The sequence below is a fragment of the Leptosomus discolor genome, chromosome 1, assembly GCF_034619465.1.
Source record: "Leptosomus discolor isolate bLepDis1 chromosome 1, bLepDis1.hap2, whole genome shotgun sequence".
Lineage (NCBI taxonomy): Eukaryota > Metazoa > Chordata > Aves > Leptosomiformes > Leptosomidae > Leptosomus > Leptosomus discolor.
In genome coordinates, this window is record NC_141391.1 from 25944773 (window position 1) to 25962384 (window position 17612).

At 42.6% G+C, this 17612-nt stretch overlaps 1 protein-coding gene across 6 annotated transcripts in view; it reads left to right on the forward strand.

Annotated features, from left to right (window-relative positions):
* The first annotated feature begins 10802 nt into the window (after positions 1-10802).
* Positions 10803-17612, forward strand: part of NBEA (neurobeachin) — a 510952-nt gene continuing 504142 nt past the window's right edge. For all 6 annotated transcript variants that reach the window (XM_086481881.1, XM_086481883.1, XM_086481885.1 and 3 more), the window contains exon 1: positions 10803-11075. In XM_086481881.1, the coding sequence (XP_086338007.1) occupies positions 10803-11075 (273 nt within the window). The remainder of the gene's footprint in view (positions 11076-17612) is intronic.

Below are 17612 nucleotides of genomic sequence, written 5' to 3' on the forward strand. Positions count from 1 at the left end.
TTTGGCTTATTCAGGGATTTTCTTGGCAGGATCCCATCACAAGCTGTCCTGAAGAGCAAAGGAGACCAGTAAAGCTGATTTATCTTCAAGGATATCTTCCTCAAAATGCACGAATGGCTCCATTTTGGTGTCCTGGAACTTAAGCGGATATAGTAGGCCAGTCTGACTTAACGAGGAACTACTGATTCATCTCAAATGCAAAATAGCAAGTGTACAGAAGGTGGAAATAGAGGCAAGCCATTCAGGAGGATTACAGAGACACTGCTTGAATGTTCAGGGAAGGAATTGGAAAGCAAAAGCTCAGTTGGGATTCAAACGTTTCAAGAGCTTCTACAGATAAAACGAAAGGAAGAGTAAGAAAAATGTAGACTTGAGTAAGTTGAGGGACTAGTGACAAAGGATACAGAAAATTCTGAAGTAGTCAGTGCTTTCTTTGCCTCAGTCTTTACTGGCAAGGTCTGCTCCCAGTCTCTGGTCCCTCTCAGGTCCCCAGGCCTAGTAGCAGAGTCTGAGGAAGTAAAGTGCTACCCATGGTAGAGAAAGAGTGAGCTGATGATAATTTAAGCAAGCTGGACATACGCGTGCATCCAGTACTGCTGAGGGAGTTGTCCAGTGTCATTGCAGGGCTGCTTGATACCATCTTCAAAAGGTCATGGTGATCAGGGGAAATTCCTGATGACTGGAAAAAAGCAAATGTCACAATCATCTTCAAGAAGGTTGAGAAAGAGGATTGTAGGAACAACAGACCAGTCAGCCTCACACCTATTCCCAGGAAAATTGTAGAGCAAGTCCTGGAAATCATTGTCTGGCACATGAAGGAGATGAACATGATTAGGAACAGTCAGTGTGGATTTATCAAAGCAAGACATGCCTGACCAACCTGATTGCCTTCTGTGGATAAGGGGAGAACAGTGAATGTGGTCTACTTTGGCTTTAGCAAAACTTTTGACATAATGTCCCATAGTATCTTTGTAGACAGAAGACAGAGGTATTGGATGGCTGGACTACAAAGTGCATGCAGAGCTGGCAGTGGTCAGCAGCTCAAAGTCCACCTGGAAGCTGATTATTAGTGGTAGTCCTCAAGGGTGAATACTTGGCCTGATCGTAAGGAAGCGGTGAAAGCCCACTTCTCCACAAAGGATGGGGAACCAGTAGCTGAGTGCAACATAAGCAGCAGGGCAGGGGCCTTCGCAGTAAGGACCCAGTCCCACAGTACCTAAATGAGGCAGGTGGGGTCTGGCTGTGGTAGCCAGGATCAGACACTGTCCAGCGATCACAAGGCAAGCCCATATTGGTGAGGGACAGCTGAGGTCAAGGCAGGAAATCAGTCCACAGGTAAGGGTCCAAGTCTGGATCAGCAGGATGCATGGCCAGGCATGGATGTGGCTGCAATGCAATGGGAGCTGTAGCACAGGTGGGGGCCTAACAGTTGAGCTGCAGCTTAAAGCAGCTCCAAGAGAAAGGAGTCAGCCTTTGCTGAGGCCTTCCTGCAGAGCTGTCTGGGACCACTCTGTCCAAGGTCACCAAAGAAAGGAGGATGACCCTCAGCTGCACTATCCCTAAGTTGGTCCTGAGCCCAGGGAGCCATACATCCAGGAGGGAAGATGCTCTCAGGGCCCTCACACCGATACTGTTTAATGACTATATTTTAAAGACCAGAATGACAGGATAGCGTGCACCCTCAGTTTTGTGAACAATACCACTCAGAGGAACAGTTGACAAGGTGGAAGGCTGGGCTGCCATTTGGAGGGACCTCAAAAAGGAAAGAAACAGGCTGGCAGGAATCTGCCAGGGATCAGCAGAGCTGGCCACCCTGCAAGGGCAAATTAATCGGCAGCGAGGCAGGGAGGGGCAGACCTCACTAACAAGGATCCAGAATGTTGAGTCATTAAATCTGGGTCAGGATCTGTTCTGGACACAGTGAACAGGTCCAGCTGCAATCCAGTGACCACCTCAAAAATCTGCAGTGACAAGGGGAAGGTCCAATGCCATGTTAGGTAGGTCCAAAGCCAAATCAGAGGGTCTGGGTCAGGGTCCGGATCAAGAAAGTACAAGATGAGACACACATGTGGATGCTACACAACTGCAATGTAGCACAGGCAGGGGCCACCTTAAAAGCAGTTCCCAAGGGTATGAAGGGGCATGCTCTCGCTTCTATCTGGATTTGCCACAGCTCTCACCAGTGAAGGAGCTGACTTGGGACTGAGCCAGCTACACTCCTTAACCCAGCCAACTAAATTACTAGAAGAGGAGGAATGTGCTCAGGAACCTGACAGCATCTCATGAAATTCAGCAAAGGCAAATGCAAAATCTTGCATCTGGGACAGAATATTGTAATGGCACAGGCTGACTATCTAGAAAGCAGATCCACAGAAAAGGACCTAGGGTTACATAAAGGACAAGAAGATAAGCATGAATAAGCAGTGTACTTCTGCATTAACGCAGGCTGAAAGACAAATTGGGTTGCATTAGTAAGAATATAGCCAGCAGGTTAGTTGCAGTGCTTATTCTCCTCTAGCTGGCACTTGCAAGACTGCATTTGGAGAATTGTGTCAAGTTTGGCGCTCCCCAGTACAAGAAAGACATTGACAAACTGGCAGAGTGAGTCCTGTGGAGGCCATCAAGATGGTTACAGAAGGAGAGCACATGACATACAGCAAGAGGCTACGAGCACTGGCCTTGTTCATTTTGAATGAAAGAAGGCTAGGTGACAGCTAACTGCTGTCTTCAACCATGCAGTAGGTGGAAACAGAGCAGATGGATCCAGACTTCTTGGATATACACAGTGTCAATAATAGAGGCAATGAGCAAAAAGTGCAGGAGGGCAAATTACTGATAATTACAAGGGGGAAAAAGTCACCATGGGTATGACCAAATACTGGAAGAAGATTCCCAGAGAGGCTGTAAAATCTTCAGCTCTGGAGATATTCAAAACTTGACTGCACAAGGTTCCTTAGCAACCTAAGTTCAATGTTGGATCTAACTTCAAAGTTGACCCTGCTTCAGGCCTCACAGTATTGAGGGCTGGGGGGGTCAGAGGAAAATTAGACCAGCTCACCTTCCAAGGACGCGGCCAGCCTAAATTACTCTATGTCATGCATCTCACTGACAGTTCAGCTTTTAGGAATGTCTTAGAACATATTTTGAGTGCAAGACTTGGAAACATGGTCTGTATGTATCTTTTATTATAAGGTTATAATGAACCTACATATACTGTTCATTATAATGAAGAATAGATATCAATGGCTGACTGTCCATATGGAAAACGGTGCCACCTGTGCTTCTGCAGGAGTGACCAAGGTTTGATACTATATAATAATGTCATTAATGATCTGGATGATGGAATAGTGTGTGCTTATTAAATCTGCAAACACCACTAGGCTGGAAGCAACTGTGTGTACATTGCAGGACAAGATTAGAATTCAAAATGATCCTGACAAACTGTAGGAATGGTCTGAGGAAAACAGGATGCTATTGAACAGACACAAGTGTGAGGCATTACTTTTAGAAGGCATACTAAATTGCACAAATACAGGATGTGGCTCATCCAACTTGTTTGTACTTCTGCAGAACAGGATCCAGGGGCAACAGAGGATCACAAGCTGAGTAAGAGTCAATAATGTCATGTTGCAGCAATAAAAGCAAACAACATTGGCATTTTTTCTTTCAAAGGTGTAGCCTGCAAGACATGTGAAATAATCTTTCCACTCTACACATTACTGTAAACTCTCAACTGTAGCAACCAGTCCAGTTTTAAGCACTACTTCAGGAAAGATGTAGAACAATTAACTTAAGTTCTTGACCTTAAACATAACCCCTCTTGGAATTCTGATGACAGGGTGATTTTGACTTACTTTCTTGGGACAAGTGTAAACATCCAGCAATACACTCTTTTCCCTCCTGTATGCCACACCTCTTCTTTTACAGTCATAGATTGAAATGATTAAGCCAATATAAATAAAATATCCTGAAAGGTAATCCTAAAGCAAGGAAAAACAAATAATGCTTGGAACTTGAAGAAGTGTATCATAGCTCTTTCTTTCCTAGATGACAGATGGCTTCTTTTTTTTTTTTTTTTTTTTTTTTAAGTGATGTCAGAAAACAAAAGATTGTCTGGAATAACACATTGTTTTCATTTTAATGCAAGCAAACAAGCAATTAAATAAATCCCTTTGGATAAATCCTGCACCTCCTTTCACTCATGACACTTTTCTGAAGTCAGTTGCTTTGCAGGAATGTAATGAATATGTTTACTGAGTGTTTAGTTTTATTTTTTTAAACTATTTCTAATGTTACAGATATAATAGCTAAATATATAATTTAGGAACGCAATCACAGAATCATTGAATCATAGAACAGCCCAGGTTGGAAGGGATCTCCAAAGATCATCTGGCCTACCCTTTCAGGGGAAAGAGCCTAGATGAAATTATCTAGCACCCTGCCCAGTTGCATCTTGAAAACCTCCAGTGACGGGGACACATTGCTGGGGTGGTTGTTCCAATGAATGATTGTTCTCACTGAAAAAATTTTCTTTCTTATGTCAACTCTCCCAGTGCAACTTGTACTCACTGCCCCTTGTGTTCTCCACGTGGATCCTTGTGAAGACTGTCTCCATCCTCTTTGTAGTTGCCCTTTAAGTAGTGGAATACCATGATGAGGTCCCCTCTGAGCCGTCGCTTCTCCACAGAGAAAAGACCTAACTCCTTCAGCCCTTCCTCAGAGGGCAGGTTCTTCAGTCCTTTAATCAACTTCATGCCTTCCTTTGGACCCTCCCGTCTGTGTCTTTCTTGAATTGTGGGGACTCAAACTGGACACAGTACTCCAGCTGCAGCCTGACAAGTGTTGAGTAGAGCATGAAAACAAGTGCTGAGTAGAGTGGGAAATAATGTCAAATAATACCTGTAGTTCAGAAAATTGTTAAGTGCTCCCTGATAATGAAATTAGGCCATCAAACGCATATACTTTGTCAATATAAACTAGCCTACCAATTTTAAACTTTCCACTGATCTCTATTCCTTGGTGTATTATAAATGTTAAGCCCTTAAAGTTATAATTTAATGGTAGCTGTTTTGGAAAATGCTTCTAATGAGATATGAGAGCTTGCGATCCTTTTTTGTCTCCCGGTCATACAGACAAAGTGTGCGACCAGTATCCTTTCTGTATAAGTGTTTATTTGGTTCCAAGCAGTTGAAGTAAAAACATGCAGAAGCATATAAAATAAACATCATTTGCCAATGAATTAGGTCTTTTTCTTCAACAAATAGACATGTATAATAGGAAGGATTAGTTTGTCGTATTATTGCAGAGAATGCTTCCACCAATAATTTCCATTGTAAGTTATTGTCTAGAAACATGTTAAAAGAAAAACGTCAGAAGTAACAATAATTTAGCTCATACATATGGAACTTAAAACAATGCTTCCTTGTTGTATAATTTTTAAGACACCTGAATTAATTTTGTAAGAACTACATATTTTTAAACCTAACTAAGAGTTTGGAATTTAAAAGAAAAATATTTTTGGGGAAAAACAGCACATGGAAATCTAGTTGTAAAATGCATCTTGGACTAACAGGAGTATAAACTTGTATAAACAAGTATAAGCTGGCCACACTGTGATGAACATCAGAGTATAATTCTTGAAGTTAGACGGCAGCTTGGCACGCTGTATGCAAATAGAGTGCTTAACAAAGAGCAGAGAATACAGGGAGAGGAGAGACTAACATGATTTTTCTTAAAATCCTTACTGTTGTGTAGAAAATAGATCTTTATGGGTCCTCATGCTACAAAATTCACATTGTGCAAGAGCCAACAATATAGACTGAAGCATCTACAGATCAAGAGATGAGATATCAATAACAATGAAATGAAAAATCATTTATGGAGAAAACCAACAAAGAGGTCAATATTAATAATTGACCTTCATAATAATTGACCTAATAATAACTTCAATATTAAAACCGACTGTATTCATTTCAGTAGTAACTCATGGTTAAGTTCTCATCTAAAAAGATGAGAATAAACTGGCTGAATTGATTAAGCAGCTCAGAGTTATGGTTTTAAAGCAAGATTTGTGCGAATCAGTCACAGAATAAACCCTTTCAAAGCCAAGAACATAAGAGCTATGCATTACCATAACAAATTGTGCTATATGTTTTCTGTAATATCACGAATGCTGCTATTTACATCTATGCATCTTTTACTACAATTATACCACAACGAAAGCAATTGAGCAGAAAAAAAAAGACAAATTGAATACATATTTTCATTTACAAGAGTGATATTTTAAGTGGATCTGGTTACCATTTAACTACTACCCAGACTATTACCTCTTTTTACCACTAAAAGCTTACAATTAATGAATCCTCCCAGTAGTATTTACAACCATGAGAACAAAAATAATGCCTATTTTATTTTTACTGCTCAGTGTAAAAAGCAGAGAGACATTCGAATAATATAAAATTCATATAGCTATTAACTACATCTTTTTAAAATTACAATTGAATTATTTGGATAACCTATTGCAATAAAAATGAAAATAACATAGTCAAGTCATACTGGCTTCATCTGCTCCACTGTGAGTGAAATGTTTATAATCTCACTTGGAAAGCCTGTTACAGTGTTTCTGAAATTGCCCAGGGAATAACAAAACTTGCCTCTGGAAATGCATACCAGGTATTTTTTTCATACTTTTTATCGTTCAAGACCAAAGAAAAGGAAATATAGAAAAAGTAGAAAGCAGGAAGAAATCATTTACAGTTAGAGTAGAAAGAAAATTCCAACTTCAAGTTTTTTACTTCTGCTTTAATGCACCCCATCCTGTGGAAGTTTAAAAACAGTGAATCGAACTATTTGGTGCAATACATATGCACAGCAGGGTAAGTTTAGATGCTGTGATGGCCGTTCAGCTGGTATTTCCTAGCTTTTTATTTTAAACTTATAAGAAATCGTGGTTTTCAAGAGAAAGGGGCTAATAGCACTTCCTGGGCCTGGCACAGGAACAAATCACATTATCCTTACTCATGAGAATCGTCTAATTAAACAAACAACAGTCCTCACAGGGACATGGAAAAGCAAGCAGTATTTTGGTGCCACTGTGGCAGATAAATGAAAATTCTCTAACTCTTTCAAACATGGTTCAGTCCTGATCTACATCATTTCACTATTAAGAAAAAAAATTTTTTTGCTAAGATTTAGTCTAAATACATGCCTGTACAAAGCAGTTCCTATTCACTTCAGTAGTTCCATTTTTTGTAGCCAAGAGCCTGTCTTCTAAAACATGTTTTGTCAAGCTTTCTCAGTGGAAACACTGCATAATCTTTTCACCCAAAAAATAAAGTAGTATTGCTACAATTTATTTTACAACTGAAATAGAAATTGATCTAAAACATTAAACATTATTTTTTAGTTTCATTTTCTCCCCCATCTGTTTGTTTGTTGCAAGCATAGGAACATGGATATATGTCTCTTTCTTTGGTTTTTGAAATTATATTTGAAACCACCTTCTGGAATTTATGGAGAACGGATGCTGAGAAAATTTGAAGAATATCATAAAAGAAAGCTCTTGTCATCTTACAGGTGGAGGAAAAGTATGCTTTGGGAGCAATGGCATTGCTTTCTCTCATTTTGGTGGGGAGCAAGTGTTGTGAAAGGTACAGAAAGGGACGAGATATCCTGGCATTAGTCTTGTCTTTGTGAAGGATACGGGAGTGCATAGCATCCTTCCACACACACTGTCTCCTGCCACACCTACTCTAGGCCTGTGTCAATGCCTGATCTTGCAAGCTGAAATGAAAATGGTTATAATCATGCAAGTACCAGGATTAACTCTTGCAGAACACCTTGCTGGACTGGGACCCAACTAGTCATGAATGAAATTGTCACTGACAAATTCACAGTCTTTGTACAGAATATGTCAATGTCAATGAAACGAGACAAACATTTTTAAAGAAAATAAATTAATCATGTTCTGTAACATTTCTAGTGTACATACTCCTACTTTAATTTTCAATCTGATGAGGAGTTCAAATGGAAGCAAATGAACTCCAGAGCTGCAATTACTACAGGGTCGAGATTAGTGTTACAAATTTGTTGTTCTTTCAGAATGCCAGTGCTAGAATAACATTCACATGAGTTGAATGGCTCACCTCAATGGAAGTTTGCTTATCAAAACCAAACACTGTTGATTAGGGAAGACGGCTACTTCTTAACAGTGTTACAGCTTATAAAAATAAAGAGAACGTGATTTTCTGCAGCCTGACTTGAACATTTGCATAATCAGTTGGTTTGTAGATTGGAACAGTAATTTTGACATTCCTACATTTCTTTTTTATCTTTTGGATTGTTTTTGTTTGTTGGTTTGTTTTTTTTATGGGAAATGGGCAAAGTAAAACAAGTAATGGAATCTTTCACTGACTTTTCCAAGTTAAGGATTTTTGTCTAGGTTTTTCTGGAGATTTTTTTTTAGAAGCTTGCAGAACAGGACTTATTTCAGCCAAGGATAGAAACAGCAAGTGCAATTTGAAACACACTACTCCATCAGCTCATTGTTATCCACTGGCTGGAAGTTAAGATGCCCAGAATTCACCCTGTGATATACAAGAGCTTCTCACCCACTAGAGTGGACAGCCTGCTTGGTTACCTCACTGCAACACCCCTCTTTGAGTGTTTAAACTAAGATGGGCTGACTCTGGAGTAAAGCAGTTAAGTACATGTGTATTCAGTTTTGCTCGTTCTGCTATGGGGCTGGTGGGAATGGAGTCTTTGGTCCCTCCATGAGTATATGAAATTGAAGTATATCTTTACTCTGAGTCACACAAGGTTGCTCGTGGGTCGTGGCAAAAAGTAAAAGAATTTCCTTCCAAGAAAACTTGGTGCTTTCTTATTTCCCATAACCAAATCCTTTGGGTTTTCTCCCCATCTTTCTGAAATAACGTTGGTTCTGTGATTCCCAGCTAAACACTGTTGGAGTCATAGCTATACATCTGGGCATACTCTCAAGCATCTATGGACCTTGCAAACAAGTAAATGTAACGATGCATTTACAAGTACGTAGAGCTAATGCATCTCATAGTACAGAGCTGAGGTCTTCTCTTTCTTCTCTTGGTGGAGCACCTGCTGTAACTCTGAAGGATGTAGTAATCAAGTCCTGCTGATTCATTGCATTTATGCAGTTTTTTACCTAAAGCTGGATATAAGGAGGACCAGCAATCCAGCCAAATCCCCAGAATTAGGGTTACAGAAGAGACAGGTTGAACGGTATTCTGAGACCAGGGGACAACATTTAATGTAAAATTCAACTTTGTGATGAGAGTCACTTACAGCCACAACACAGAACATGTTTGTGAACAGGGATGGATTATCTCCAGCTCATGTAGAGCAAATACATACAACTTCATTAAAACAACTATTTGAATAATTTGAGCCTCCTCAAAACATCAGAGGTACTTCTGTTTCTCTAATGGAAAGGCTTGAAAAATCGCTCATTGCCATGAGGCATCACTGAAACCTGAGTTGCGGTCAATTGGACATCTCTGTGTGTAACACCACCAAGAACCAAGAGCACAAGTACTAACAAGAACTCTGGGAAAATACCCCTCTTCGAGAACAAGCCCCACACCAGCTCTCAGCCTGGCAGACCCCAGGGTTTCCCCTGCCCCTCCCGGTGCCTAAGGGGTCCAAAGCTCGGGAGTCCTTCCACAACCCCAGACGCTCTCGCTCAAACTTGATCACTTTCCATGACTGAAATTACTATCCCCCCCCCCCCCCCAAAAACCCCAACAAACCCAAGCAAAAGGTCCCTATCCAGATACCCTTCCTCACACAACAGCGTAGGACCAGCATGGGGAAGGCGCGGCCGAGATCAATGACGCTCGAACGCCTGGGAGCCGGCCGAGGAGCCCAGCAGGGCCCTGCCCGCCGGCCGGGGGCCAGCTCAGGGTCCCTCACCAGCAGCAGGGTCCTGGGGAAGGTTAGGACAGGGCAGCTCCCCGCGACGGTGGCCCGCGGCCGCCACCGGGCGCCAACCGCCGCGGCGGCGCCGCCAGCCGGGAGCCCGAGGAGCGGCGCAGCGGCCCGCCCCTCCCGCAGGGGGCGCCCTGGGGCGGCGGGGCGAGGCCGGGTCCCCGACCCGGGGCGGGGGCGGCCCCGCGTCGAAGCGGGCGGGCGGGCGGGCGCCACCCTGTCACTTCAGGCGGCGTTGCGTAATCTCCCCGGGGCCGGTGGGCGCCGGCCCGCGGCGGCGTGCGGCAGCCCGGCGGGAGGCGGCGGCGGCTCCGCGCCCCAGCGCGGTCCCTCACGCCGGCGCGGTGGCAGCGCGGCCCCCGTGCACCTGCTCACCTGTCTCCCGGCCGGCTGGGGGGGCCCGGCCCGGCCACTCCCCCCGACGGGCTCGGCGCAGGCGCTCTAGCGGCTACCGCAGGCAGGGGGCGGCAACATGGCGGCGTGAGCGGCGGCGGTTTCGGCTCCACAACAACAGCGGCAGCAGCGATCGGTTGCGCCGCCGTCGGCTCCGCGCGCCGCTCGCCTCCACCGGGCCGCGCCGTGCCGCGCCGCGCTCGGCGGCGCCCGCTCCTCCTGCCCCGCGGCGGGGAGGCGGCCCCGGCTGGGCAGCCTTCGACTAACGGGGCATCGGCGCCCATAATAATCCCTCATTATAGCGGAGCCGGGGAGCGGCTCCTGGGACGGTGCCTGCGCCTCGGGCCGGCTCCCTGCGGCCCCGCCGGGTGCGACTGCGGTGGATGCGCGGCTCGGCCCGGCCGGGCGGGGAGGCGGCGGCGGCAGGTGTCGGTAACGGCGGTGGGTAAATGGCGAGTGAGAAGCCGGTGTCGGGGCCGGACCCGCAGCCCACGGGACTCATCTCCGTCGGGGCCGGCGGTGGAGGCGGCGGCAGCGGCAGCAGCGTCGCGGTGATGGGGGAGCTGAGGGCGTCGGGCTCCGGGTCCGTCGTGCTCCCTGCGGGGATGATTAACCCGTCGGTGCCGATCCGCAATATCCGGATGAAATTCGCCGTCCTCATCGGACTCATCCAGGTCGGGGAGGTCAGCAACCGGGACATCGTGGAGACGGTGCTGAACCTGGTAAGCGGCCGGGCACCCCGCCCCGGTGACGCCCCGGCGGGCAGAGTGCCCCTGGGCACCGGCCCGCGCAGCCCACCTCCTCCCGGGGCTGCGCCCAGCTCCCCACCCCCCCGCCCCTGTGCAACCCGAAAGGGACCTTCATTTTCCCTGCCCCTGCGTGCCTCCTACATGTACGGTCCTTCTCCAACCATCTTTCCTTCCCAAACTCCTCTTGTCCTTCTCTCTCCTCTTTAATACTGGGACCTGCTCTTCTCCTCGTCGTGCGTGTGACAGAAGCCCCCTCAGCGCTCCCTAAACTCCACGCAGGACCCTACCTAGTACAGACAGGCCACTCTTCCCCTTCCCAGTGCCTCCCCCCCGCCGCCTCCTGCAGAAGTGGAGTGTGTGCCATTCACAGTGTACAAAAATAAGGAGATTAAGTAATTAGCAGTTTTGCGTTCTGGACGCTGCCCTATAACCTGGTGGCTTCCTCATTGGAAGAAGAGTGGCGTGAATGTGGTATCTGTTTTTAATTGAAAAGCATTAAGAAAAGCAGCCTGAGCTGGTATCTTTTCTTAGTGGCTGAACCATGTGAAGGGTTTAACCCTGTTAGCTCAGAGCTAGTTGAACGTTTTATGGAGAGGGAGGAGGGAGATTTTTGCAAGGATTTAATACGTTTTAGTATCTGTAAGAAAGAGTTAGTTGTATTGCAGTGTCGTGTTGGGTTGCTCATGTCTTAATAATCTGCCACGCTTTCCAAAACACATTCTGGTCTGCGAAGTAAATGCTGTTGCTGATTTCATTTGAGGTCTGTGCATCATAAAATACTATTGTAGATTGGTAAATAGCTTGAGACAAGGAGAAGATGCTAAAATGTAGCTCCTTAGTCATCTGCTCACTTCATGGAGTGAAAGAGTTACTGCAGGACTGTATGACTTAATGTTTTTGCGCTACCTACACCAAAGCCTGAGGAACCTACAGAAGCCAAACGAGTGGATCTAAAAATGAATCACTTTCAATTATGTGCAATTTGGTGCTGCTCCTGAATGCAAAATTTGCTGCAGCAAAGCTTTTGAAGCAGTTCAGTCAATGAAATATCCTCAATTTTTGCATATAAAACAGGATAGAAAAATGACTGCTCAAAACTGAATGGCAATTAATTGAAACTGCCTTTGTTTCAAATGAGTTTAATGCTTCTAACCTCCACTCATTTTATACAAAGTCATGTAAAGAATGTATTTTCTTTCAAACACTTTAAAGGGATGTATTCTTCTGTTTGACAGTTATTTGCATTTGACCTAGCACAGACTGGTACAAAAGCTGCAGCATGCAGGGGAAGGCATGGTTTGGTCAGATCATTTTAATATTTATGGCTTATCTGAACAGACAGGGTTAAAGCCCTGATAGTTTTGTGAATATGTCAAAACAGTAATCTGGTATATTTCCCACTCCTCTCTGCAAGCTGCTTGACACTTAACCAAAACGTGACTTGTAAATTTTTTTTTTTTTTTTTTTTGTACAAGTGTGGTACAAGTCATCATAACTTTATTGGATTATTACCCATTCCTTTAAAAGTAGCACTTGAAATAAGGGAATGACATGCAGTTATTTTATTAACTGGCTTTGTGTAGATCATGACAGATACAAAGATGTTTAATCCTATTCTGTTTTTCTTTCTTCTTTCATTCTTCTTATTGATATTTAAGCTTATTTTACTTTTGGCTGTTAATTTGTCAGCAACGGGACTAACATTGGCTTGTCTTTGGGGGGACAGGTTACATGTGTTTTGGTATTTGTGTGGAGGACGTATGGTGTTTGTTACAGTGCTTGCATGTAAGATATACCTACTAATTAGTTCCTATTGCTGAAAACTGCTTATTATTATTGTTTAAAAATAAATGCAAGAGTGTTTAACAGTGCTCTCAGCATCGGGAGACGTATGTGAATGTGAGACTGCTTGGGAGTCTGCTGCAGTAGCGATGCATTCTGGATCAGTCATTACTTAACAGATGGACTCTAATATACAATAGTCAGTATTCCCACAGCAGAGAGAGGTTATATTGTGTCTGCTAATCTTTTTCTTCTCAGGGCAGTGAATGTCTCAAACTTATGCTGGTATATTTGAAACTAGTTTACTTGCATGTGAAACAAACATAGTGAATATGGCAGATACAAAGTAAAGCTGATGGCATTTCCCCAAACTACTAAATATTATCTGATGCTCTATTAAGGATTCTAATAGCAACTTTAGATAAAATGCCGTTTTGTGGTTTAGAAGCATTCTTTGAGGGGTAGGTGGGGGTGGAGAGAACTTGATTTCATTTCTTTTTTTTTTTTTTTTTTTTTTGTTCTTCAGCCTTTGCCTTTACTATTTCTGAATGACATTTGATGCAATGAGTGGACAGTGCTTAAAGAGCCGATCTCAGTTTGACACGTCAGTTGATATGTTAAGCCTCTGAGAGAAATATAACCTATACTATACCATATTGGATATCTACAAGCCATTTGGTAATAGCTTTTTAGTATCAAAATTCTGCATAGCTGAGAGATTTTATTATCTGAGAGAATCAGAAGTTAAAGATTGAGATACTTTTTTATTTTCTTATCTGAGATTACTGATCTCTTCTGTGTAAAGCTTAAATAAGTCTATTCATTCTTACTGCATCTGTGTGGAAGCAGCAGCAAATGCCTGAGACAAAACTTTGATTTGCCTTGCCCTTGTCATGTCACTCTTCTTTCCTGTTAAGTTTTCCTCTTAGGGTTTGTCTTGGATAGTTCTTAGCTTTAAATGTTGGGTTTGGTGGCCTCATACTGTGGTCTCTATTACTGCATTTCAGACTTACTTCACACAGTACCTTCTGATGTTGATGGACACAGTGATTTATTGTGTATGTTGAGGTGATGAAGTGCTTTTTATGCAGTGCTGAAAATGTTTTTCTGTGTCTAATGTGTTGTTGGATTTTCAGCTTTGCCAAATTTTAATAGCTGACTTCCAGTTCAGACAGTTTTTTTTTTTTTTTTTCCTTGGGCATGCTTACGGTGTTTATGGGATTAGTTGTTTCTTTTGATGCTTTTCGTAGTAACATTCTTATCCTCTGAACTTACTGTGTGTTCAAAGTTCTGTTATACTGGTGATTTTCTTTAATGGAGTATCACTTGATAGAATTTCTAGTATTGCCTTTCTTATTTTTCATTGCTTAACATTACAGTGGAAGATGTAATGGAGAGAGGGTTCAGCCCTTTGTATGGCAAGGTCTATGAACTACATACAGTTATCCTTAAAACCCTGCTAGTGTTAGTACTATGAAGGTCAGAAGATGTTAAGAGTCTATGAGCTGGAGGCATTTCTAGAATGATTTTATAGAATATTGTTGTTCTTACACTTCTGGAAGTAGGAGGGAACTCCTTAATGTACCTCATGCATTCTTCTGTGATGGTACTTAGTTTGATTTTGGTCTATGGGTTTAATATGAACTCCGAGGTTCAGGATGCTTTCTTTTCAGATGTGTGCTCACTGACCCTTGTGTACTACAAAACACCAAACTGGAAAAGGCTTTCCTTGTAAATAACATAATCTTCTAATTGCTCATAATGATTTCTCTTTGTGGATATTTTGACACCAGTTCTGTGCTTCTGTTGATGAGGAGGCCTTTCCCCTTTGGACAGCTTTATTAGTTTTCTTAGATACTGTCAAGGATGTTGTTACTGCTGTGATAGATGTGCTTCTTGTGTTCTCCGTAGGTCTTTTGCTTCTTGATACCTTTTTGTACTTACGTGTTAGACTGATGTTTAAAGTAGTTCTGCACCATGTGCTCCAGCAAATATGATATTAAGGTGGAAATGGGTCAGTCTGTCCACCTGAATGCTTCTACTTCAAGTGAATTTTTGTTTCACTTCCTAGTGCAAAATTTCCACACATGGCTTTAATTAGTTTTTCTGTAATACATCTCGAATGGCCTTTCCTTTCATTATTTTTACTGACTTCCTTAATTCCCTACTTTTCCAGTATCTTAATGGTCTTGGGAATTTTTCCTTCAGTGTATATTTTGAACTGTCTCTTGTCTGGCCAGCTTGCTTCAAATGTGACTACATGAATTGCATTGTTTCTTAGCTTTTAGAAAGCTTTGAATTTCCTAGGATTTTTGATTTTGAGTTTTGTAGTAGTGATTTTATGGTGGTATGAAATAAGAAAGGTGAACAGGAAGCTGACTGATACTAAAAATTTGTGACTGTGCTGACACATGCTGCTTATTTGCCTATGCATCTTGAATAGATAATATGATGCAGATTAGGACAGATTTCAATCTGATACAGGTGTGACTGACCACTGTTCTCCTTGTGCAATCTGGAAAGCTTTTATATATGCTTTGTCAGGCTAGAGAGTGCTTGTAAGAAGTAGGTCAAACACCAGACATAGTTCAAAAAGTCTCTTGCTGTTCTTGTTGACTACAGCCCACGCTTCTGCCTAACTCTTCTCATTTTCTTGGCTCTTCCATCCTACTTCAGTGTTAGTCACCCATCACAAGAGGTAAGCCATTTTTTAGTGCTGTGTCACATTGTGTGCTTGTAGGAGTGGCATTTGCAACTTCAAAGCAAATGGGTTGGATTCTGTGAGAGATCCTTCTTGCCCTACAGGCTTTCCGTAGTAGTGGTCATAAGGAAAAATGTCAAGGGAGACACATGTAGGAAAGAACTTCCCCCCCTCCGCCCTTTGGTAGCTATTTTCTTCAAACATTGGTTGAGGATCATCTTAAGCTAAAGCTGGCTTTTGATATTTGAGTTCTTTGAATCTGTTTACAGATTGGGTTGCTGCAACATCCAGTGGCACGGTTCTGCTCTTGTGTGGGGAGGAAGAATCACTTTTGTTCGTTGGATGCTGTTGTACTCTGAGAAAGCGCGGGCCTCATGAGCTGTAGCCTCCATCATAAGACTTCTGGTTTTTTTGTGGAACTAGCTTTGCAGGCTTGGGAATCTTATTCCATTGTCTTGGTGGAAGCCTTCCCATTTTTGTAGTATAATTCTCTGCTGATAGACGGTATTATCCAAAAAGGCAAAGTTTGGGGGAATTTTGAAGTTTTTTTGCTTTTTTGTGTTTTTGTGTGTTTTTGTTTTTTGTTTTTTTTTTTGGTTTTTTTTTTGCGTGTGTGTGTTTTGTTTTAGGTAATACTTAACTAGAAGTGACAGTCCTTGTCCAAGTTGCTGTCTGTCCTACAGGTCCCTTTTTATCTTGCTCATATTATCTCCGTACTAACCTGTGTCTGAATGTTACTGTAGAAGCTACCAGAGTCGTATGAAAAGAGCAGTATTCAACGCGAAGTTTGTAATAGCATTCCATGGGCAGCTACTTGAGAACTGTAGCTGTTGTCATTATCTAGTACTTTCATGGAAGACTTAGTTTTGGTTATAGAAAATCTTTGAGTGACTGCATGTTCACTTAATTTCTTTTCTGATTGCTTTTGGCTTTTTTATCTAATCTTTGACAGTAGATGTTTATGGGTGGGAAGTTTTTTCAGACCTCGTAGCAGTCATGAAGCACTAGTGATATCTCAGCAGGTGGCTTAGAATCTGCTGTCTGGTATGATGGATTGATACATTTCTATAGGCAATAACTTTTTAAAAATCTGTCATGGTGAGCATATCACTGAGTATTCCTTACTGCTTAACTCCAAACAGCTCTTTTCTTCTTAGCTTTACATCTTACTCGTCTTCCCAGGATTCACTTCATGGATTATTAGGGAGATGAATACCTAAAGGCTGTTTTAATATTTTTGTCACACTGAAGTAGTAAAGTTCTGAGACTGGTATTAATAAAACACCTCCAGTTTGGAGGTGCCTTTCCCCCTACTCTCACCTGAGACCCTGCCGATGTTTTATCCCTGTGTGTCAGGCCAAGGGTTAGCACCTTTGTCTATCAAGATGCTATTTTTACAAAATTGTGACCTGATTCCCCATTTAAACCATGTGATTTACAAGACTGAGTATTTAGCGGTGTACTCAGTTATACACTAATCTTTCTCTGCCCTCTGCATTTTCCCTCACTGTCCTACCTGCCCCTTGGCTTTCAGATGAGTACCGAAAGGGGTAGTCATTGGGCATGGCCCATTACAATCACAAGACTGATGTCTAGGAGGCTGTGGTGCAATTTTTTTCTTTCATGGTAATGCTTTTCATTGTCTCCACTCACACTTTTCAAATATATGAATCACTGTCTATATTACATCCTTAAAAAACAAACAAACAAACAAAACCCAACCAACCAAAAAAAAAAAAACCCAACGAAAACTGCAAAATCATCTCTGAATTCCTACTGAAGCGTTTGTTTCCCTTTCACGCCATGTTGAATTTTGTCAGTGGAATGAAATCTGTGATTGGGGTAGTACCAAAACTGAGACTTTTAAATCGTGATAAGCACTATGCACAGTATTAACATAGCTGTGTTAACTTAATAAGCTATCCAAGTTATTTTAAATCACTCTCTTAATCTTACCTGTTCATTACTTGATACTGCTCTTTTTTTGGCTTTTGTCTTACCCGGTCTTGAGAAATCTGCCATTTCAC